Source organism: Notechis scutatus, chromosome Z, assembly GCF_049901735.1.
Source record: "Notechis scutatus isolate UNSWTSFEM ecotype Mainland chromosome Z, rNotScu1.2, whole genome shotgun sequence".
Lineage (NCBI taxonomy): Eukaryota > Metazoa > Chordata > Lepidosauria > Squamata > Elapidae > Notechis > Notechis scutatus.
This window is the reverse complement of record NC_142025.1, coordinates 80,118,078-80,137,254: the sequence shown is the minus strand read 5'-3', so window position 1 is coordinate 80,137,254 and position 19,177 is coordinate 80,118,078. Positions and strand designations below refer to the sequence as shown.

The following is a 19,177-nucleotide window of genomic DNA, read 5'->3' as shown; positions in this document are numbered from 1 at the left end:
CACCAATTCCACCCACACTTTCTACAATTTTGTAAACAACAAACTAAAAGACTCAAGGTCCATCCCAGCCCTGAAAGGACCAAATGGTAAAGACTGCAATGATGACACCATTAAAGCCAACCTCTTTAACATATTCTTTGGCTCAGTATTTGTAAACAGCAATGGATCATGCCCAGTATTTCCTAGTCAAACCACAGACAACTACAATGATCTAATACATATCGATTTTACAGAAAACAATGTTGAAAAAGCATGACGCAATCCAAAACCATCTCTATCTATTGGGCCGGACAGAATATGTGCCTGCTTCTTAAAACAGCTATCCACTGCCAAAGCCGAACCTCTAAGCATAATCTTTGAGAAATCTTTCAGGGCCAGCTCCTTGCCAAAGCTATGGTCACTAGCCATGGTCATCGACATCTTCAAAATGGAGACCCCAGCTTAGTTGAAAATTACAGACCAATCTCTTTATGCTGCGTTACCTGTAAAGTCATGGAATCCATTATTAACCAATCCATTATCCTCCACTTAGAGACAAACAACCTACTTTCTAATAAACAATTTGGTTTCGATGCTTCCGGTTTGCAAGGTTTCGGCAGCGGCAGGGATTCGCGATACTGCGCGATCCCTGCTGCTTTCGCCGCCAAGGTTCCCCCGATCCGTTTGGATCTGGGGGATATAGCTGCCCCATAGAGGCAGCTGAAGACAGGGGGATCCGGACAGGGGCTTGGGGGTGTCGCAGACCCCCTCCCCAGCCGGCAGAACCCCCTTTTCCCAAGGCGGAGGAGCGGCGGTCAGCAATGGCCGCCACGAAGAAACCTGCAGCCGGACAAGCTGGTGCAGGAGGGAGAAAGTTGGAAGAATTATGAAAGTGGCTTTCGACCGGGACAAGGCAAGAGAAAGTGCCCTGGAATCTTGAAGGCTGCTAAGGATACATTGTTTCCAGAGAGAGTTACAAGCGGCGAATATCCTAAAAGGGAAAGTTTTTTTTTTTCCGTTTCACTCTCCTTCCTAACGTGACAGTGGATGGAATCATAAGAGAAATCTGAAAACCTGCATTGGAGGTAATTGAATGCTGAAGGGATAAGGATTTCTGAACATTTAAAGAAAAAAATATATTTTTGGTTGTGAGTGGGAAGGGAGAGGGGAAAAAAATTGGAGCAAAATTTGAAAATAAGGAGAAGATTGCCTAGAATTCTAAAGAGTTACTAAACATCAATAAGACTTCTAAAAGATATATTTTAAAGGGAACTTTGTGACTAAACTTTAACCCCAGAAAGAGAAAGTGAAGAGAAAATATTTAAAAGAAACAGCTAGTTTGGATTGTTTGGTGATTTTGGGACTTCTGAGAATTATTTCTGATTAAAAGCACTTGGGTGGTTGTTTGGAAAAACTTTTTCTCTACACAATGGTATCACTTGTGGATGGACTGAAACTTGTATACCAAAAATATGAAAAAGAAAAGCAAGAAGGGAAAGATGTCCTTGGCACTCTTTTTCAATTTTTAGAAATGGCAGTTTGTACTTATGTAAAGCTGAATGAGCAACAGGATGACTGGGACAAAGAAGAAGCCATCTTTGATGAACAAGTGACTTTGGTCGGGGAAGGAAAAAAGAAAGAGAAAAAGGAGAAGAAGACTTTAAGACCTGGAAAAACAATCCAAAAAGAGAAGAATAAGGTGAAAAGGGGATATTATGTTAGGAAACAACAGAAAGGAGGAAAGCAGAATAAAAGGGAGGTGGAGAGACAAGGGGGTAAAGAGGACAAGGAGAAGAAGCAAGGGAGAAAGGAAGGGATGAGAAGCCTTAATGGTGGGGAGCAAGATGCAAAGAAGCAAAAGTTTTTTAGAGATAATGGATAAATTTTATTGAAAAAGGGATTCTAGAAAGGTACATAAGATTGTATTTCTACATTTGTACTTAGAAATAACCGTAGAAAATTGGAAATAATATGCAATTTAAAATGTGATAAAATATTTAGTATAATTTAGTGAAATTTTTGTTAGAAAAGGGGAGTACTTCAATGAAACAATGATTTAAGATATGTGATGTGGGGGGGGGGGGGAATAATTTTGGAAAGCATAAGTGTTCCCACAAAGGCATGATATTTAACTGAAATGGGTAAAATGTTTAAGATATAAAGGATTGTTAATATTAATGATTAGACTATGTTATCCTAGTGAAACTTTTTGTGAAATGAGAGATTTGAAGTAGGAGAAGGGGGAACATCGTAATGAAATAATGATCTATAATATGTGATGTGGGGGGTGGGGAATAACTATGGAAAATAGGTGCTCCCATAAAAGTATGTGATTTAACTGAAAAGTAATGTGCTAAATGTTTAAGATATAAATGAATATCAATATTAATGAATAGATTTGTATTGGTTTTGATAATACTGTATAATTTTAGAACGCACCAGACAGAATCCCAATGTAAGCTATGTATTCTATATCAAGTATTATAAATATAGGGGAAAGAGATAAAGGCATCATACTCCAATTAGTGTACAGGAGAAGTTTTATTCAAAGAAGAAAGATAAATGGATAGCTGGAAATAGAACAGACAAAGAATAATAAATATTATGATTCGAATTGAGAGGAGATAAATAAAATAAAATTGAGAAAATTTAAAAGAGAGGAGAAGTTATATAGAAAATTGAAAATGCTAATAAGATATGGAATGGTATGTAAAATGAATATGAATTTGAATTTGTGTCTGTACCAAGAGTTTTAACCCGGGACTAAGCAACTTTCAGAAAAGAGATTTTTTATGCTTTTATGTTTTGTATTTCTGTGTATTTATGTTTTGTATGTCTTTAAAAAATTAATAAAATTTGTTCAAAAAAAAAATTTGGTTTCAGAAAAAAACTATCCTGTAATCTGCAACTCTTACACTGCAAAAACATAAGGACTACACAACTCGATCAGGGCAAAGCAATAGATACAATCTACATAGACTTCTGTAAAGCCTTTGATTCAGTGGTACATGACAAAACTACTCCTAAAACCACAGAGGCTCTGCAACATTTGGTTCACCTATTTCCTTCCTTATCCCAGCTGGGTCTTCACAAGCACTTTGCTTGTGGAGACTCAATTACCTTGTGAAGATCTCCAGTCTGTCGCGCTTTTTTTACCTGCTTCATTGCTTCAGGGTTGCAGTGCATTTGCAGAGAACAGGCCTAATGTACTGTGAGATAAGTAGCACGAGATCTCGTGTTACTGATCCCATGTGATCTCACACTTTAGGTCTCTATTCTCTGAATTGAGGCCTGGACATTTGCAAACAGATGGAAGGCTTCAGTCCTTTAGGCCTTCCTTCCATTTGCCATTTCCTTGCCAAAGCCTGCAGAGAGATTGTGTTCATGTAGGCTTTGGCAGCTCTTGGCAAAAACCTTTTGTTGGCACCAGCGGAGCTTGGGAGGGGTAAGACACGTTCCTCTGAAGCTCTGCTTCTACCAGCAAAGGCTTTTTGAAAAAGGCTGCCGAAGCCTAAAGGAACACAATTCTCAAGCACTTTGGCGAGGAGAAAGGACTTTGACGTGGAGAATACTGCAATAATCCTAAATATAAGAGGGTTGTGCACGGCCTTCTCGGCCTCCTTTCTTGTCGGCAGTCTGTTTGATGAGGCCTCTGGTGATGAAAAAGGAGGCCAGGGTTCCTGGCCTTTTTTGTCATTGGAGGTCTCCTCAAGCCCTTTCCTGATGAGAAAGGAGGAAGCAGGCAAAGAAACAGGCTGTAGAGGAGATGAATCTTCATAAAGTAAGTCACCTGATGTCGCAGGATGGGAAGCAATTATGGGGACCCCAGGGGAGGGAGAGTTATCTATGGGTCAGGGGAGGCTTGGGTGGTCTGAATAGCCTGTTCCATCACTAGCCCCTCCATGACCTTCTCCACCCCGAAATACCTCATATGCACTTAATAAGCCATGCATTTGATTATCAAATGTGTGGACAAAAGGGAGTGATCACGTTCAAGTACCATTCCACATTCCATTCAGGTTATGAATGGAATGGGCAGGCTTTATTACATTTGTAACTCGAGGACTACCTGTATTTTGATTTTAAAAGTCAGTTTGTCTCCATAGTTGTGCAGATAATAATAAACGAGTACTGATTTTATTTCTCCCTTCACTTAATTTATTTCAGATATACTCTAGATCAGGGGTCTCCAACCTTGGCAACTTTAAGACTTGTGGACTTCAACTCCTAGAATTCCTTTCTGGGTGTTGAAGTCCACAAATCTTAAAGTTGCCAAGGTTGGAGACCCCTGCTCTAGATTGCCAATTAATTTAGCTGGATTTTTAGGCAGGTACTGTACATATTATGTTAAATGCAATGTGTAATAGAGCAATCTGTACATATTATGTTCCAGATTTCCAACATTCAGTTGACTACACCTAACAGTGATCAACCTAGAATCTGTATGCTTGAGATATCAGCTAATTCCTTATCGTCCTGTATCAGGGAAGTGATCAAGAAAAGCTTTCTTTGATAACTTCCCTTTCTGATCTGCCCTCTAGCTCCTATATGAACATGATATTTTTGTGAACTTCATTGACAGCTCAATGTTTAAATCATCAGTGATAGAGTTAGGAGCAGTAACACATGATTGTGTCTCTGTTGATACTTGGAACTTGTTCTTCATGTCTAATGTTCTAAAATTATCATCTGCTGAAGATAATTTATAAGTCGGGACATATCAATTCCATTGGGATATTCTGTGTATTCCATGTTTCAATTAAACAATAGCCAGAACCACTCAGGACAGTGATAGACAACATATAAAAAACTGCTGGTTGCCAAGTGTCCAAATTTGATCACATGACTGGGAATACTGCAATAATCCTAAATATAAGAATTCATTGTTACTTTTTTCAGTGCCATTGTAACTTCAAAGAGTCACTGAACAAATGGTTTAAGTCAAGGACTATGTATATGTTTTTCTTACAGCCATAATAGTGCGGTCCATGCTACTGCCCAGCGAAGAGAAAATTAAACCTTTATTTTCTCATATATTATTTATCTCTTTTAAGAAGTACATCAGCAATACTCTGTATTTGTTTTAGTATTTTTTATTATAGCCCTTTTGGTTTTATGTAAAACAAAGGTATATTTTCAAAGGATATATTATTTATGAACAGATAATTACAGAGGTTCTTTGTCAATATGACAGTAAAGGTTGTTCAGGCAACATTGAACAAAGGGATGACTGTTCTTCGAAATTATGGCTGATACAATGTCTGCAATCAAGTGACCAAAATGTGGGCATTTGGCAGTCTACCTGCACTTATGTCCTTGATTGTGTCCCCTTGAGCTTGTGTGTGTTGGGAGGGGGGGATTTCTTGTTTCCCTGGCCTTGGAGCTTGTCATCCAGGGGGTGAATAGAAGAGACAATGCTGGCTTCTTTGCCTCTTCTGGAAGGTTTAGTAAGGCAATTCTTGATCATATGGTCAGGCTCTCCACAATAGAAACAAAGGACAACCTTTCTGCACTGTTGCTGATTTTCTGCTCCTGAGGCTTGTTTGACTGCAATGATTTTAGATATCTTAAAGTCCACTTCAAAACATTTTTGCAGTGGTTTTATAAACCATGCTGAGTATGCTGGGCAGGGGTGGGATTCAAATTTCTTAACCACGTTATGTGGATGTGGCCTAATTTGTGGATGTGGCTTGGTGGTCATGTGACAGACTGAGCATGGCTTGTATGTAAATATTGTAAATGTTTATGTAAATATTTATTTTTTTATAAAAAAAGAGCAACTTTTACCCAAAATCAGGCAAAACAGGCAGGCAGATTGAGTTGCTTGCAGAATCACAGATTCACTCACAGATCTATCTTTCTGCAACCTGCTGCCTGAGTCTGTCACAATAAAATTGCTTGCAAGCAAACTTACAAAGTTAACTCACAACATACCATGTATATAAACATTGAATTTTGTATAAAAAAGAGCAACTTTTATCCAAAATCAGGCAAAGCAGGCAGGCAGGTTGAGTTGCTTGCAGAATCACAGATTCATTCACAGATCTACCTTTCTGCTGCCTGAGTCTGCACTGAAAAATAGAAGCTTCCGTCCTAAGGAAGGTTCAGCGCTGCTCTCAGGCCACTTCTCCCCCCACCAACACCCTGAATATCACCCCTGACTGGGCCTCAGGGGAGCCTGTTGGGCGAAGGCAAAGCAGTACAACAGCGATTTAGATTAGCTAGAAAGCAAGAAATCTGAGGATCATGTAGCACAGCTGATAGTCGGAACAGCTGATAGTTGGGGAAAAATAGCAACTTACCAAAAATTAGGCAAATTTACATCTGATTCGCCAAAACAGTAGTTGAACCAAGCGGCTAGCCCTGTCCACCTCTCCCCTCTCCGGAGTCTCCACGTGGCTCATTTGGATGCAGGTAAGTGCAGAGTCCGAAAAATGGGCCAAACTGGAAGTTCTGGAAATGGGCCTGTTTCCAGCTTCCAGAGGCCCCCCCCGGAGACTGGGGAGGCCATTTTTGCCCTCCCAGAGGCCCAAGTAAAGCCTCCGGACCCTGGGAAAAGTGAAAAACAGCCAAACCGGAAGTTCTGATAGGCCACACCCACTGTGTCCACACCCACCCAGCAACCGGGCAGAGAACCGGTTGCTGGGATTTTTGAATCCCACCCCTGGTTACTACCATACAAGATGCAAAAAAGGAAAGGGGATTGCATGTATCATTCGAAATTATACTTTGCTGTCTTCTGTTTAGATCAGGGATCCCCAACCTTTTCGACGCCGCGGCCCGGTTCCGACATCAGCTGGGTGCCGCGGCCCGGTACTGGCGTCAACTGGGCGCCGCCATCTTTATGACGAAAAGGCGCTTCCGGTGACGTCACGAGCTGCTTTTATCATAAAAAGATGGCGGCGCCAGCGCTTCTGGTGAGCTTTTTCGGGTAGAAATGGCTTTCTACCCGGAAAAGCTCACCGAGCGCTAGCGCGCCATCTTTTATGACGAAACAGCGCCCGGTGAGCTTTCTACCCGGAAAAGCTCACCAGAAGCGCTTTTACCAAAAAAGATGGCGGCGCCCAGCAACCAGCGCCCGGTAAGGGTTGTTCGCTGCCCGGTACCGGTCCGCGGACCGGCGGTTGGGGACCCCTGGTTTAGATGACATAGTGGTTTTTGCTAAGAAATAGAAAGTTACTGGTGTTAGAAGAACATGATCGAGATGTAGGTGGCATGTAAATCTATGGTATGATAAAGTAAAACTGTAGATCTAAAAATTATTATATCAAGCATTCTTAAAGAATATGTAATAAAATTTAGACTGCCCCAAAAATACTTGCATGGCTCTCATCACAAAAAGCATTTTATAGTTATAAAAGGTAACTAAACATAAATTTTTGCAGATTCTAAAACAAAATGAAGACCATATTTCACAAAGAATGATTTACTTAACAAAGGTTTTTCATGTACAATTATCAGAAATGCTTAAGGTGAATGACAGATTTTATCATTTTTAATGTTTAAAATAAAATTATGTACAATTGTATCAGGCTAAATCATGTTTGTTGAAATATGAGCAGAAAAAGAGATAAAAGATTGTATAATAAAATAGACTAAAATTTACATATGGATTACAGATGGAACAATGGGAAAATAAGTGATTGAAAGACTGAAATTTACATTATGCTCTGACTAGCCTTAAACAGAATTTGTATCACTGGTATTTGCTATCAGATAAATTTGCTACAATGCATACAAGTAAAAAATAGTTTGAATCTTTGCTGAAAAAGTGAACGGTCTGAAGGGATATTTTATTATGCAAGGTCTCTGGGTTAAAAAACCACAAATTTGGATACAAATAAGTACACTAACTCAGAAGGCTTTAAAAAATAATTTACAATTGAAACCAGAAACTTTTCTGAGATGAATAAACTAACAGGTAGAGAGAACTATGAAAGTTTGTTTTTCTGTATAGTATAACTGCAGAAAAATATCTGTACGCTCAAAAGTTGGAATGTTCACCACTACCCTCAAGAGCAGACTGGTTGGCGAATATCATGGTATTTAAGAAGGTTATAAATTGACTTCCTTGATTAAAGACAGTACAGTATCTATATTTATGGCTGACTGGAAACCCTGTATTTTTTTTTGCATGAAACAGAAAAAAATACAAGCCACCAATGACATGGTTTTGATTAGATAAAAAATGAATAATTGAGTAGTAATCATAGAGCTTTATTTTGTAATTTGTAATATTTGTTGCAAAGCAAATTGGAATCTTCTTTCAGGGGTCTTTTTTCCTTTTGCACCTTTTTTTCTTAATTCTATTACACACACACACACACACACAATCTCGTTCTGATTTCCTGTTGTCTTTTGGTCCTTTTGGCTTTGTGATAGGAATTGGCAATGTTTTCTGTCACCTTGGTACTATTGCCCAGCACTCTTATTACAAGTTTGAGTGATTTATTGAATAGTAACTGTAGTAACTTATGAACAGTATCTTTTATATTTGTCCAAATTATATTTACTTTAATGTTGGGATTCTTGGCTGCTATCTGGCGATCATCATCCTTGAACAGCAGAGGTCACTTTGCCCTTGTTCTGTGGCTCTTATCAGTTTTAAACATTTCCTAGATTTATAGTACGTCTATTTGAACAATCAAAATTATTGTCATTATGTTTAAGGATCATCCTCCAAACAGCCAATTGTTATCAACATCCCCTCCAGAATCAGTTTAAATTTCTCCCAAGATCTTAAGTACCAACAGTGTGATTTCTTTTTTATGAAACCAACCTATAGATCAGTGGTTCCCGAACTTTTTCAGTCCACCGCCCCCGTGGTGCTACAAACTCATCCTCGGTGCCCCCTGCCCCAGTTCTTTCTTTGGCATTCAATTTTGCAATGCCAACCTCCCTGGGGCAGCGATGCGGCCGACCTGACCCTTTGCTTCGACCCAAGGTCCACTTCCATCGGGCCAAGCAAGGGAAGGCACTCTGCACATGCTCAGAGACTCCCAACTTCAGGGAAGCGTTCCGCTCATCTTTACGCTCCGCCCAGGAGGAAGGCGTGCAGAAGCAGCCCAGACTGGCGGAGGCGGAGGGAACGATCACTTGGAAAGTAAGCAAGCAAGTAAGCGCAGGGCTCAGTCAGAAGAACTGGGCTGCAGAGGGAGGATAGGTTCTAGGTCTGGGCCGGCCACGTAGAGCCGAACCAAATCGACCCACGCACCTTGGAGAGCTGCAGCTGCACTCACCTGCATCCTGCGCGCAAGTCCGGCTGGCTGGAGAGGCGGAAGCCAGGCTGGGCGCTGTGTGCTCCCTTGCTCTCCTCCGGGAAAGGGGGTCCTAATGCCGGACCACGCACCCCTTCCACTGCGTGCTTTGGGAGGGTTTTGCTTTCAGGCCTTCTGGCGTGCCTCCACCACTTCCACTGGAGGGCAGCCTGCAAGCTAATGCGCCCCCTTTCCGCCACCTCCCACCTCTCCCCCAGGCTTGGCAAGGCTCACTGTACGCGGGTTCCGTATTCAAAGTGCCAGCTGCGGAGCAGTGAAACAGTCAATGGGGTGAGCCTACAGGACTGGCGCCTTGAACGTCCCTGCCGTCTTAGTGCCCCCCTGCAGCCCCCTTGCCTCTTAGCACCCTCCTAAGGCATCCACCCCCCCCCAGGAGGCGGTACCACCCACTTTGGGAACCACTGCTATAGATGTACAGATATCCCAGTGTCTTGCAAATATAAATTGTCTTTCTGCCATCTGTCTCCTTCACACATTAATCAGTCTTATCTGTGGGATAGATCAGAGAAAGCTACACTGTCTAGCATGGTGAATTTCAACAACTTAAGTTTGGATTTGGTTTCTAGGGTGCACTAACTTTTTTGTCATATTAGCACTGGTGTGCTCCATGACCCTTGACATATACACAATATACTGAACTGTTTATACCTTCTCTAATCAAATAGCTGAATTCTAAACATTCCCATGACCACCAGAAGCATATTTTCAATCCTATGGGATACTTCTTTAATGTTACCTTCTTAGTAATGAGTCTCTTCCAATGAATAGTCCTTTTGTGGTGACAGCCTCTTATCCAAAGAACTTTATTTTTCATTAGTCATCCAGGCACAGTAAAATATATATATATTATTTTAAAAGGGAACTAACACTATTACCAAGACTTTTTTTAGGGAATCACATACATCAGGGTCCTTATCAAATATGGATTGCCCATTCCAGAGGCTCATGTAAAGCCTTTAACATTATTGTATATTTTTTTCAAAGTCAAATTAGTTGTTTTGACCCTGCCGAATTCCCCGAGAACAAAAACGTTCAGGGTTTTACTCTACAAATACCTCTTTGTAGTTAACAAATGGCTTGCAGCCAAATAGTCCAATTAGCAAAACTTTCAAATAAATCAAGTCTGTTATCATCACACATAACCCTTCGAACGCTTTTTGCCTTCTGCAAAGGCAAAAACCGTTTGCAACCAGGCTTGTATTCCCTAGAGGGAGGGGCCATTACATTGCCTCCTTACTCCCGAGTCTATGCAGCTTCAGCTGTTCCCTCCTACGAAGCATTCTGCGCTCACGTGCACTTACCACAGGTTCTTCTGAAACCTCGTCACTGCTGTCAGCCCCCACCATTTCTGAAGGCAGCAGTCCACTCCCTGATAGTCCCGGTCCCTCCTCCACCAATTGCACCTGCTGCCGGCTAACCACAAGAAGTTCTTGTATACATTACGTGATGCAATGGAATTTCAAATATTAACATATTAATGAGGTTCTTTAATAGTGGGGAGGGGGAGGAATAACTCAAAACCTGTAATAATATTCAAATTTTCCATGATTTCCTAAGTATCTTATGAATGTAGTTTGCATTAACATAATACCCTTGCCTATGCTTGGATATGTTTTGAAAACAGTAGCAATGAAGACATTTTGAGTGTTTTTAGATTTTTTTAATGGGAAAGAGAACAAATGTTTGTTGATAAAATCATTACCTAAATTTTAGCTATGATTATATTATTTAAATTATTTAATAAAATCTGATCCCAATATATATTGATCATCTCCGACACTTGTTCATGCACCTTGTCAGACTTGCAACTTGGATGTTTAGGAAAGAAAGACCCTCAACTCCATTTTGTTAAAGTGATAGGTTCTTTTAACTAATGTCAAGCGGTTGTAGTGAAAGTAAAGCTAGATCTGGTATTCCCGCGCAAACGTTACACTTTTTCCCTTTCCCCGCTCTCCCTCCACTTTAATCAGTTCAACAGTGTCCAATATTATTTTTTGAATTTTTGGGAAGTTTTGATGTTGGTGCTTTTTAATGTAGTTTCTCATTCCATTCCCAAGCCATGTGTCATTGGCAGCTGGTTTATTCCGGTATGACATCTCTGATTCTTGTTAGCTTGTCTTCCCCTCTCCATTTGTCTTCCCCTTTCCATGCCCAAGCTTTACTTCCCCAAATTCCTTTCCTGTCTCCCTTTCATTTTATGGCAGGATGCCAGTGAAACAAAAAGTTGAAGATAGCACAACTGACATTCATAGTGCTGAAAGGTACATGAGTATTTTCTTTGGGACGTTATTTTTCCCCCTTCAATTTATCTATTGCTAAAATTACTAGTACCTTATGTATCAGACAAGTTCATTTAATATGGTGAAGGTAAAAGGGCTCTTAAGTTTAACTTGGTGAATATGTCCACAAACTTTAAGCAAGAAGCTAAACAGTAAAACTGACTTTTCCCCAAGAATTCTATTGAAAAGTTCATCACAAATGAAGGCAAATATATATGTCCTAGGATAATGTTGCAGGATCCAATCTGGGTTGGTCACCAGGACAGTTTTAGTTTTTCTAGCTCTCGGATTTGTGCTACAACCCATCATCAGGGAACTTCTTTCTATATTTGTTCAACGTTCATCTATTCAAGCAGTAAATATCTTATTCTTTCTACTGGATGTATTGTCAAGCATATTTGATAACTGTCAGGCATAAACAGAATCCCATTCTTTTTTTTTTTTTTTTTGGTAAGTTTTATTTGAGTTTTCACAAAAAGAAAAGAAATACAAGTAAAACATCTTTTTTGAAAGCAGCATAATCCTGGGTTACATCTCTTCGTACAGACACAAATTCAAGTTCATGCTCATTTTTATATTCCATTCCATATCTTATTACTATTCTACATTTTCTACATAGCTTCTCCCCTTTTAACTTTCTTAATTTTATTTTATTTATTTCATCTCAATTCAAATCATTGTACTTATATTCTTTGTTTGTCCTGTTTCAACTATCTACTATCTTTTCTCATTAAACAAAATTTCTCCTGTAATCACTGATTGGAGTATGACGCCTTTATATCTTTCCCCTAAAATTATAACACTTAATATAATACATAACTTCCATTCGGATTCTGCTTGGCACATTCTAAAACTACAGATTGTATTCTTGAAAAAAAAGTATACATGTATAATATAATTAAAACAACAATCCATTCCAATTCAATTCTATCATTAATATTAATATTCATTTAGATCTTAACATTTTGCACATTTCTTTTCAAATAAATATCATACTTCTATGGGAACAATTATAAACTTTCCATAGTTAATTCTCCCCCCCTCTTCACTTATATTTTATAAAACATTGACTAATTAAAATGTTCCCATTCCTTCCTAATTCAATTTTCTCATTTATTTTATTTCATTTATTTTATTCACAAACATTTCCCCAAAGCACACCAACTACTTTATCCCTTTTTTTAATCATATGTTGTTTCCAATTTTCTAAAATTATTTCTATTACAAACATAACAATACAATCTTATGTACCTTCACAGAATCCCTTTTTCAGTTAGATTTTCACCCATTATGTCTAAATAGGTCCTGTTTCTTTACATTTTGCTCCAAACCTTTGTAACTTCTCTTCCTTTCCTTCTTCCCTCTCCCCTTTTTACCCCCTTCTCTCCACCTCCATTTCCCTCTTCTGTATTCCCCTTTTCTGTTGCTTTCCAACATTATATCCACTTTTCAAATTATTTTTCCCTTCTTTGGCTGTTTTTTTAGGTCGTAAATTCTCCATTCTCTTTCCCCGCTTTCCCCTTTCTTCCCCACATAGTTACTTGTTCATTAAAGATGGCTTCTTCTTTGTCCCAGTCTTCTTGTTTTGCAGTCTTTTCTTGTTGTTTCTCGTAGTTGCAGATCTCCATTTCTAAGAATTGAAAAACGAAGCCAAAGGAGCCCTTCCCTTCTTGTGCATCTTCTTTGTATTTTTTAAGTTCCATTTTCAATTCATCCAGAAGTGATGCCATTGTAAAAAAATTTAAACAACCACCCAATTGATTTTAGTCGTTCAAATATAATAACCAAAAATCCAAAAGTCACCAGACAGTCCAAATACACACAGCTGTTTCTTTTTACACTTTCTTTTTTTCCCACTTTCTCTTCCTGGGGTTACTATTTAGTTGCAAAATCTCAGTTAAAATGTATCTTTTAGAAGTCTTGTTGAAGTTTTACTTTAGATTCTTTTGAAATCTAGGCAGTCTCCTCCCTCCAGATCCTGCCCTTATTCTTTTCCTCTCCCTTCCTGCTTATAAAAGAAAAAGTTTTTAATTTCCAGAAATCTTTATTGTCCCTTTGGCATTTAGTTATATTTTCAGCTTAATTGCGTATTGATGCCAAAGCAGATTTTTCCGATTTCTTATTCCGATCTCTTAATTGTCAATGTAAGGAAGGAGAGAGAAGAAAAAAAAACCTTTCCCTTTTTACTTTCTTTCGCTGCTTCTGACCTTCTTTGGGAGCGATGTTATCTTTTGTAAAATTTAAATTCCAGGGTACCTTAATTGTTGTTTTTTCAGCTTAACCTGGTCAGCGAAAACTTTCACTTCTTATCTTCCTCCTGCACTTTCTTTTCCGGTTGAGTTCTTCTTTGAAGCGGCCATTTCTGACCGCCGCTCCTACTGCCTTCGGGAAAGGGAGTTTGGCCAGCTGAGGAGGAGAGATGCGGCTCTCCTCAACCCTGCTGGCAGTCTCCCCCTTCTTCACCACCTCTACAGGGTGGCTTAGCCCCGAAGCCAGCTGGCTCGGGGAGCTCCCGCGGCGAGCCCAGGCAGAAACCGCGCACGATCGCGGATTCCTGTCTGTCGCCGAAGCCCTTCAAACCGGAAGTCCCAACAGAATCCCATTCTTATTCTTTGCTTTTATCTACTTTCCATTGTAAAGATCAATGAAATCACATATTTTAAATATTAATTTGATTTACTTGATATAGTTTTCATCATTGAGATGGTGTGCTTATTGTCTGATGTGATGATCTCTTCATTTGAAGTTGACAATTTGTAAGGATAACCATGTGTCAAGTTGATCAATACATACGGATTGTATTGTACCTATTGTACAGATAGTCCTCAACTTATAACTGGTCACTTAGCAATCATTAAAAGTTACAATTTTTAAAAAAGAGGTGGGGGCTTACAACCAGGATTCAAAGCTTCCATGATTGGGGTCTTCGGTAATCACGACTGAACTTTGAGCACTTGGCAACATGGCCATATTTACAGCCATTTGCAGCATCTCCCAGTCATATGACCTTATTTTATAACCGTTTTGCCAAAAACTGGCACTTTTATTTTTGGCAAAATTGCACCCATAGAGAACAATTAGTTCCCTACAGGGGTTTTCTTCTCTGCTGCAAATGGTCATAAAATTTTGCAACCATTATAACATATGATTTTAATGGGCAGACGCCTTTAGTCATACGTCAAGGACTATCTGTGTTGGAGGGTCTGAGGAATGAAAAGCATGACAGCATAGAAAGGATTGTAGAAGTGTGGAAATACCCTTTTTAAATAAATCCTACTGAGCATAATAGCACTGCTAATACAAAAACCACAGGTATTTAGTAGCCATACATTACTATGGTAACATCCATTACAGATGTAATCAAAAAAAGACTGATATTATTAATGATGAATGTTAAAGATACTGATACATACCTCACAAAGTTATATGGATATCACAAATCAGCATGAGGATTCTGTGGGTTAAAGTTTAACAGAACTGGAGAGGACTACATTGATATAATACAAGCTAAGGGTGGCTTAGCTTTAGCCAGTGTTTCCCAAAAATATCTTCTCTGCCTTCTTAAATTTTCTGACTTCGACAGATAACTCCCAATATCGAAGGTAGATCCACATGAGCTTTCCATTTTGATTTTTATTGGTATTTAATAAATTGCTGCAAAAAGTATCATATCTGAAAATATCTTTCAGCCCATCTTCCAGTTCCAATTCCAAACCAATTGGATCAGTTGTTGCTTTGGCTAGCATTTTTTTCTCCACTGCCAACCGATGATATCTTGGCAGTACAAGGCTGCAATACATATCCTGCCTTTCCATTAAAGCTTCTTCAAACTCTTTTAGTAAAATAGTGGCTTTTGTTTGCCATTGATCTTCCTTCTCCAAGCAGTTTTTATACAAAGCACCAGCAGCACCAGAATGCTGCAGAATCTGTTTCTCTTGTTCTACCTTTGTGCGCTCTTGTTCCAAAGTTCTTCTTTCTTCTACCAATTTGTAACTCTGAGAGATTAGTGCATTGCGATAACTTAGGGTTCTGTTCCGTTCCTTCTCCAATTCTAATTCCAAGTGGGCAACCATTTTGCGGTTTTCTATAATTATGTCGCGATATTTAGATTCAAGCTCTTTCTGTAGAAAAGAAAATTTTCTATAGACATCTCTTTTCTCTTTTTCTATTTCTTTCTTAGATTCTCTGGACCAAATCCAACCTGTAAGACATTAAAATAACCTATAATGGTAAATACTAGGACTGGTTTCCAACTTAGCGTTAAGCCAAACTTGATAAACAATGGGGCAATTCTGAACTTATTTGAAATAGGACAAACATCTCTTAATTCTGCTAATCTTAGATCCACATTCTTCTACAAAATTCTGTTTCTCTTCTACAACAATGAAAAAGCAAAATATTAAGATATCTAAAAGGGAAATATTTAAAATACTGTTGTTCATGTTTGCTTATATATACCTCTGGTGAAATAATATCAGTGGAATGAAAGAACAAAGTGGAATCAGAAATCAACGAGCTTATCCTCAGAGCATGGTAAATCTTACAACTAGATACCTAACTACAATGCTTGGAAATGGATGAGGGAAGAAAATGAATCTCTTAGAATAATGTCACAATAATCTTTTTCACTGAAGTCAAGAATGTTCATAAGTGTCTGGAAAATAGGAACAGGGTACAGTCCCAAGACTAAGTATTCTTAATAAGCATACCTCTCTCTAAGATCTTAAATTGGACCCTAATTGGTCAATGCAAATTAGAATGACTAGAGTGAACAAGTGGCAAAAAAAGATGTCGGAGGTTTCATGCAAATTGGGCTGGCAGTAGAGCTTTACAAACATTATCAAAGTGGGTTCAATAAATACTCAGAAAAAAATAAAATATGGAAAAAATATTTTATTAAGTTCTAAACTTAAGAGTTGGGCTGAAGACTTTGTAAGCTTGCATGGCCATGAATTAGTAATCATACTTCCCCTACGGAATCCCTGCAACATTTAACTAGCCATATTCTAGGCAGTTGGCTGACTGGTAGAAAAAAAGAAACCTTGTTTCCCGCAAAGTCGGAGACTTGAGTATTTTCTTTGTTAAAGGAAAAAATAAAAATGCTGTAGGGAATCTTTATTTTTTAATACTACAGTAATGATAGAGTTCCAGGTTTCAGGAAACCTAAGTAGTCTTTAAAATAAGCACAAAATATTTGCAAAATGATTCAGTTTTAACAATGGATAAATAGAACAACTTAATTTTAAAAGTAAAAAAAAAATTCAAATATTATTTGAAGGTCACTTACGGAAGGCAGCCAATCCCAGCATTGGAACCAACAAAGCATAATTCCATTTGCTTCCATGATCTTCATTATTTCTTGCATTAGGATGAATGTTCCAGTTAGGAGGAGGGTTATTTAAATTATTCATAGGCAAACCTTAAAAAGAGAGAAAGCAACTCTTGAGATTCTTATCACTTAACTTTACACTCAGCTATTTAAACTCATATATCTCTGAGAATTCCCGGAAAAATTACTTATACCCATGACATAGTGAGAGTACACTAAAAATATAGGGGGAAAACATACTGCTACCAAATCTGATCTCTCATATCTTTCATTATGCTTCCCCAAATAATAAAGGCTTAGGCAAATCATCAGCTAGTTCCTTTAGCACTTTGGAATACAATTAATACACTCTTATATTTAAATTCATAAGAAGCATGTGTTTCCTGACCATTTTCTCATGGTTTCAATCTTTAGTTCTGCCATTTTATCTATTCTTCATACTTTCAGATTAGAGGCACCAAATTTTAGGGGTGCCTTTTCATATAATTATTCAGGGAAGAAGGAAATACTCAAATTGATATTGATATTCAAGTCCTGAGAGGCACAGTTTTAAGAGCAAGATATAGTTATCTGAAGAAGAAAAAAAAGGGGGGGGCAGCTATAGCAATCTTCAAATATCAAAAATGCTGTTATTAAGAAAATATAGCAGAATTTTTCTCCATTGCTATGGATAAAACTTTGTCCAATAATTCAATATGGGAAGTAAATTTTAGTCAATTATTAAACAAAAATTCAGACAAGGTCTGTTTGGTGATACATTAAACTATCTCTTAAAGAACAGTCTGGTTTCTTTTCTGAATGTATTTTAGCAGAAGTTGAATAATAATCTTTCAAGGCCTATATCATACTCTGTATTAAGTAGAGAGTTGGATTAGATTATCTCCAAAGAGTCTTTCTGTGATATACAGTAATTTTATATGCAACAGAATTTCCTAATTCTAATCCTAATAGGCATGTTTATTTATGAACTACAGAAAATAACATAGTAATGGGCATGGTTAAAGAAAGAAAACTGATTTACTTCTGTGGGGTTACTAAAATTCCTAGGAAATGCGTTCATCAATAAAACCTCCCAATTTCATATTTACAAACAATCACCTTATGTGTTTTCTCGAGTCACTGGAGTTGTAGTTAATCATCATGGCCTCATCAGGGCTGAAGAACTCATTTCGTTTGTTGAGCCAATTTTCCCCATATAAAGTCCACCATTTAACTAACTAATCTTTAATAAAAAGTTTTATGGAAATTTATAAGAAAAACTCTTTTTCTGAGAAAGATATGAAAAGTTCCTTCACACAGATTTGTGTGTGTGTGTGTAAACACTCTCTCACACACAAATCTGTATCAAGAAACATTTCAGCATCTGTAATTTTAGCAAAAAAATAAAATAGTTATTATACATTTACCCTAAGTAAAAACAAGTTTAATATGGACTACAAGATTGTCAGGGCCCCAGGACAGTTAACTGCAATTGCCAACTACGTATACTGTTTCACAAGCCTCCTCTTTTATTAAACTACTTTAAATATAAAAACATGCAAACCCATACCAAAAAATCTTCACGAACATTAAATAAAGGTGAAAAGAAAACCCACGACCAGAAGTTCTGTCAAAAAGAACATTCCAAACACTCCGTAGCGGTTACTGAACCTCTTAGCTTTCATTGCGCGTGCGCAACATGCGCATCGTGTTCATTTATTTATTTATTTATTTTTTATTTTCCCCGGGATAAGGCCCCTTCATCGCGAGATGAACCATAGACTAGACATCAACTGTAACGGTTTTTCTTTTTCAAAACGGATTGTCCTGGTTGTGGTATAGCATATTGAAAGCTTCGGAGCTTTTCTAACCTTTGATTTTCATACCTTTTCATGGAAACTTTGAAGCTCTCATAATTTTTCATAGAAACAACGAAGGCCTGAAATGATAAAAACCTACCTGAACGGATTTATTTTGTTTTTATCCTCGCACTGATCCTAACCAACCAGCGGTCTCCGTGGGACGCTTGCTCAGTTAGGTCCCACTTTTCACACATGCGCAGTAGAGTAATATCCTACCGGGTAGAAATGGCGCTGACTTTGGGGAGGCTGCGATATTTGCAGTTGTTCTGCAAGGTACGTCCTTGGTACAGGCCGGGTCAACTATAATAAATTAATATTTACCTTGTGTTCGAGGCTTCAGTCGCAGTTTAGTGGCGGGATGTGCGATTTTATTGGCTTCGTATATTCAGCCCGGTTCAGGATAAGATACTGAAAGTTTCGGGTTGTTTTTTTTCCTCATGTGGTATTCCGTTCTCCAGACGGGAGTCGTGT

The 19,177-nt window shown here is 38.3% G+C and overlaps 2 protein-coding genes across 5 annotated transcripts in view; one reads left to right on the top strand and one right to left on the bottom strand.

Annotated features, from left to right (window-relative positions):
• Positions 1-11,968: 11,968 nt before the first annotated feature.
• CCDC127 (coiled-coil domain containing 127) lies at positions 11,969-18,872 on the bottom strand. Of its 3 annotated transcripts, XM_087948093.1 has the most exons (4): positions 18,415-18,527; positions 17,964-18,087; positions 16,824-16,955; positions 11,969-15,737 (listed from the first exon to the last, which is right to left on the bottom strand). In XM_087948093.1, exons 3-4 carry the CDS (start codon positions 16,945-16,947, stop codon positions 15,061-15,063), a joined length of 801 nt encoding a protein of 266 aa, XP_087804219.1. In that variant the 5' UTR covers positions 16,948-16,955; positions 17,964-18,087; positions 18,415-18,527; the 3' UTR covers positions 11,969-15,060. The 3 variants fall into 3 exon arrangements, with proteins under 3 accessions (XP_087804219.1, XP_026534084.1, XP_026534082.1); XM_026678299.2 differs by lacking the exons at positions 17,964-18,087; positions 18,415-18,527 and adding an exon at positions 18,804-18,872; XM_026678297.2 differs by lacking the exon at positions 17,964-18,087.
• The window catches only part of SDHA (succinate dehydrogenase complex flavoprotein subunit A), a 53,820-nt gene continuing 53,490 nt past the window's right edge, over positions 18,848-19,177 (top strand). Inside the window, exon 1 of one of the 2 annotated variants that reach the window (XM_087948091.1) lies at positions 18,848-18,979. In XM_087948091.1, coding sequence (XP_087804217.1) covers positions 18,899-18,979 — 81 coding nt within the window. In that variant the 5' untranslated portion in view covers positions 18,848-18,898. The remainder of the gene's footprint in view (positions 18,980-19,177) is intronic. The other variant, XM_026678296.2, reaches the window with a different exon arrangement.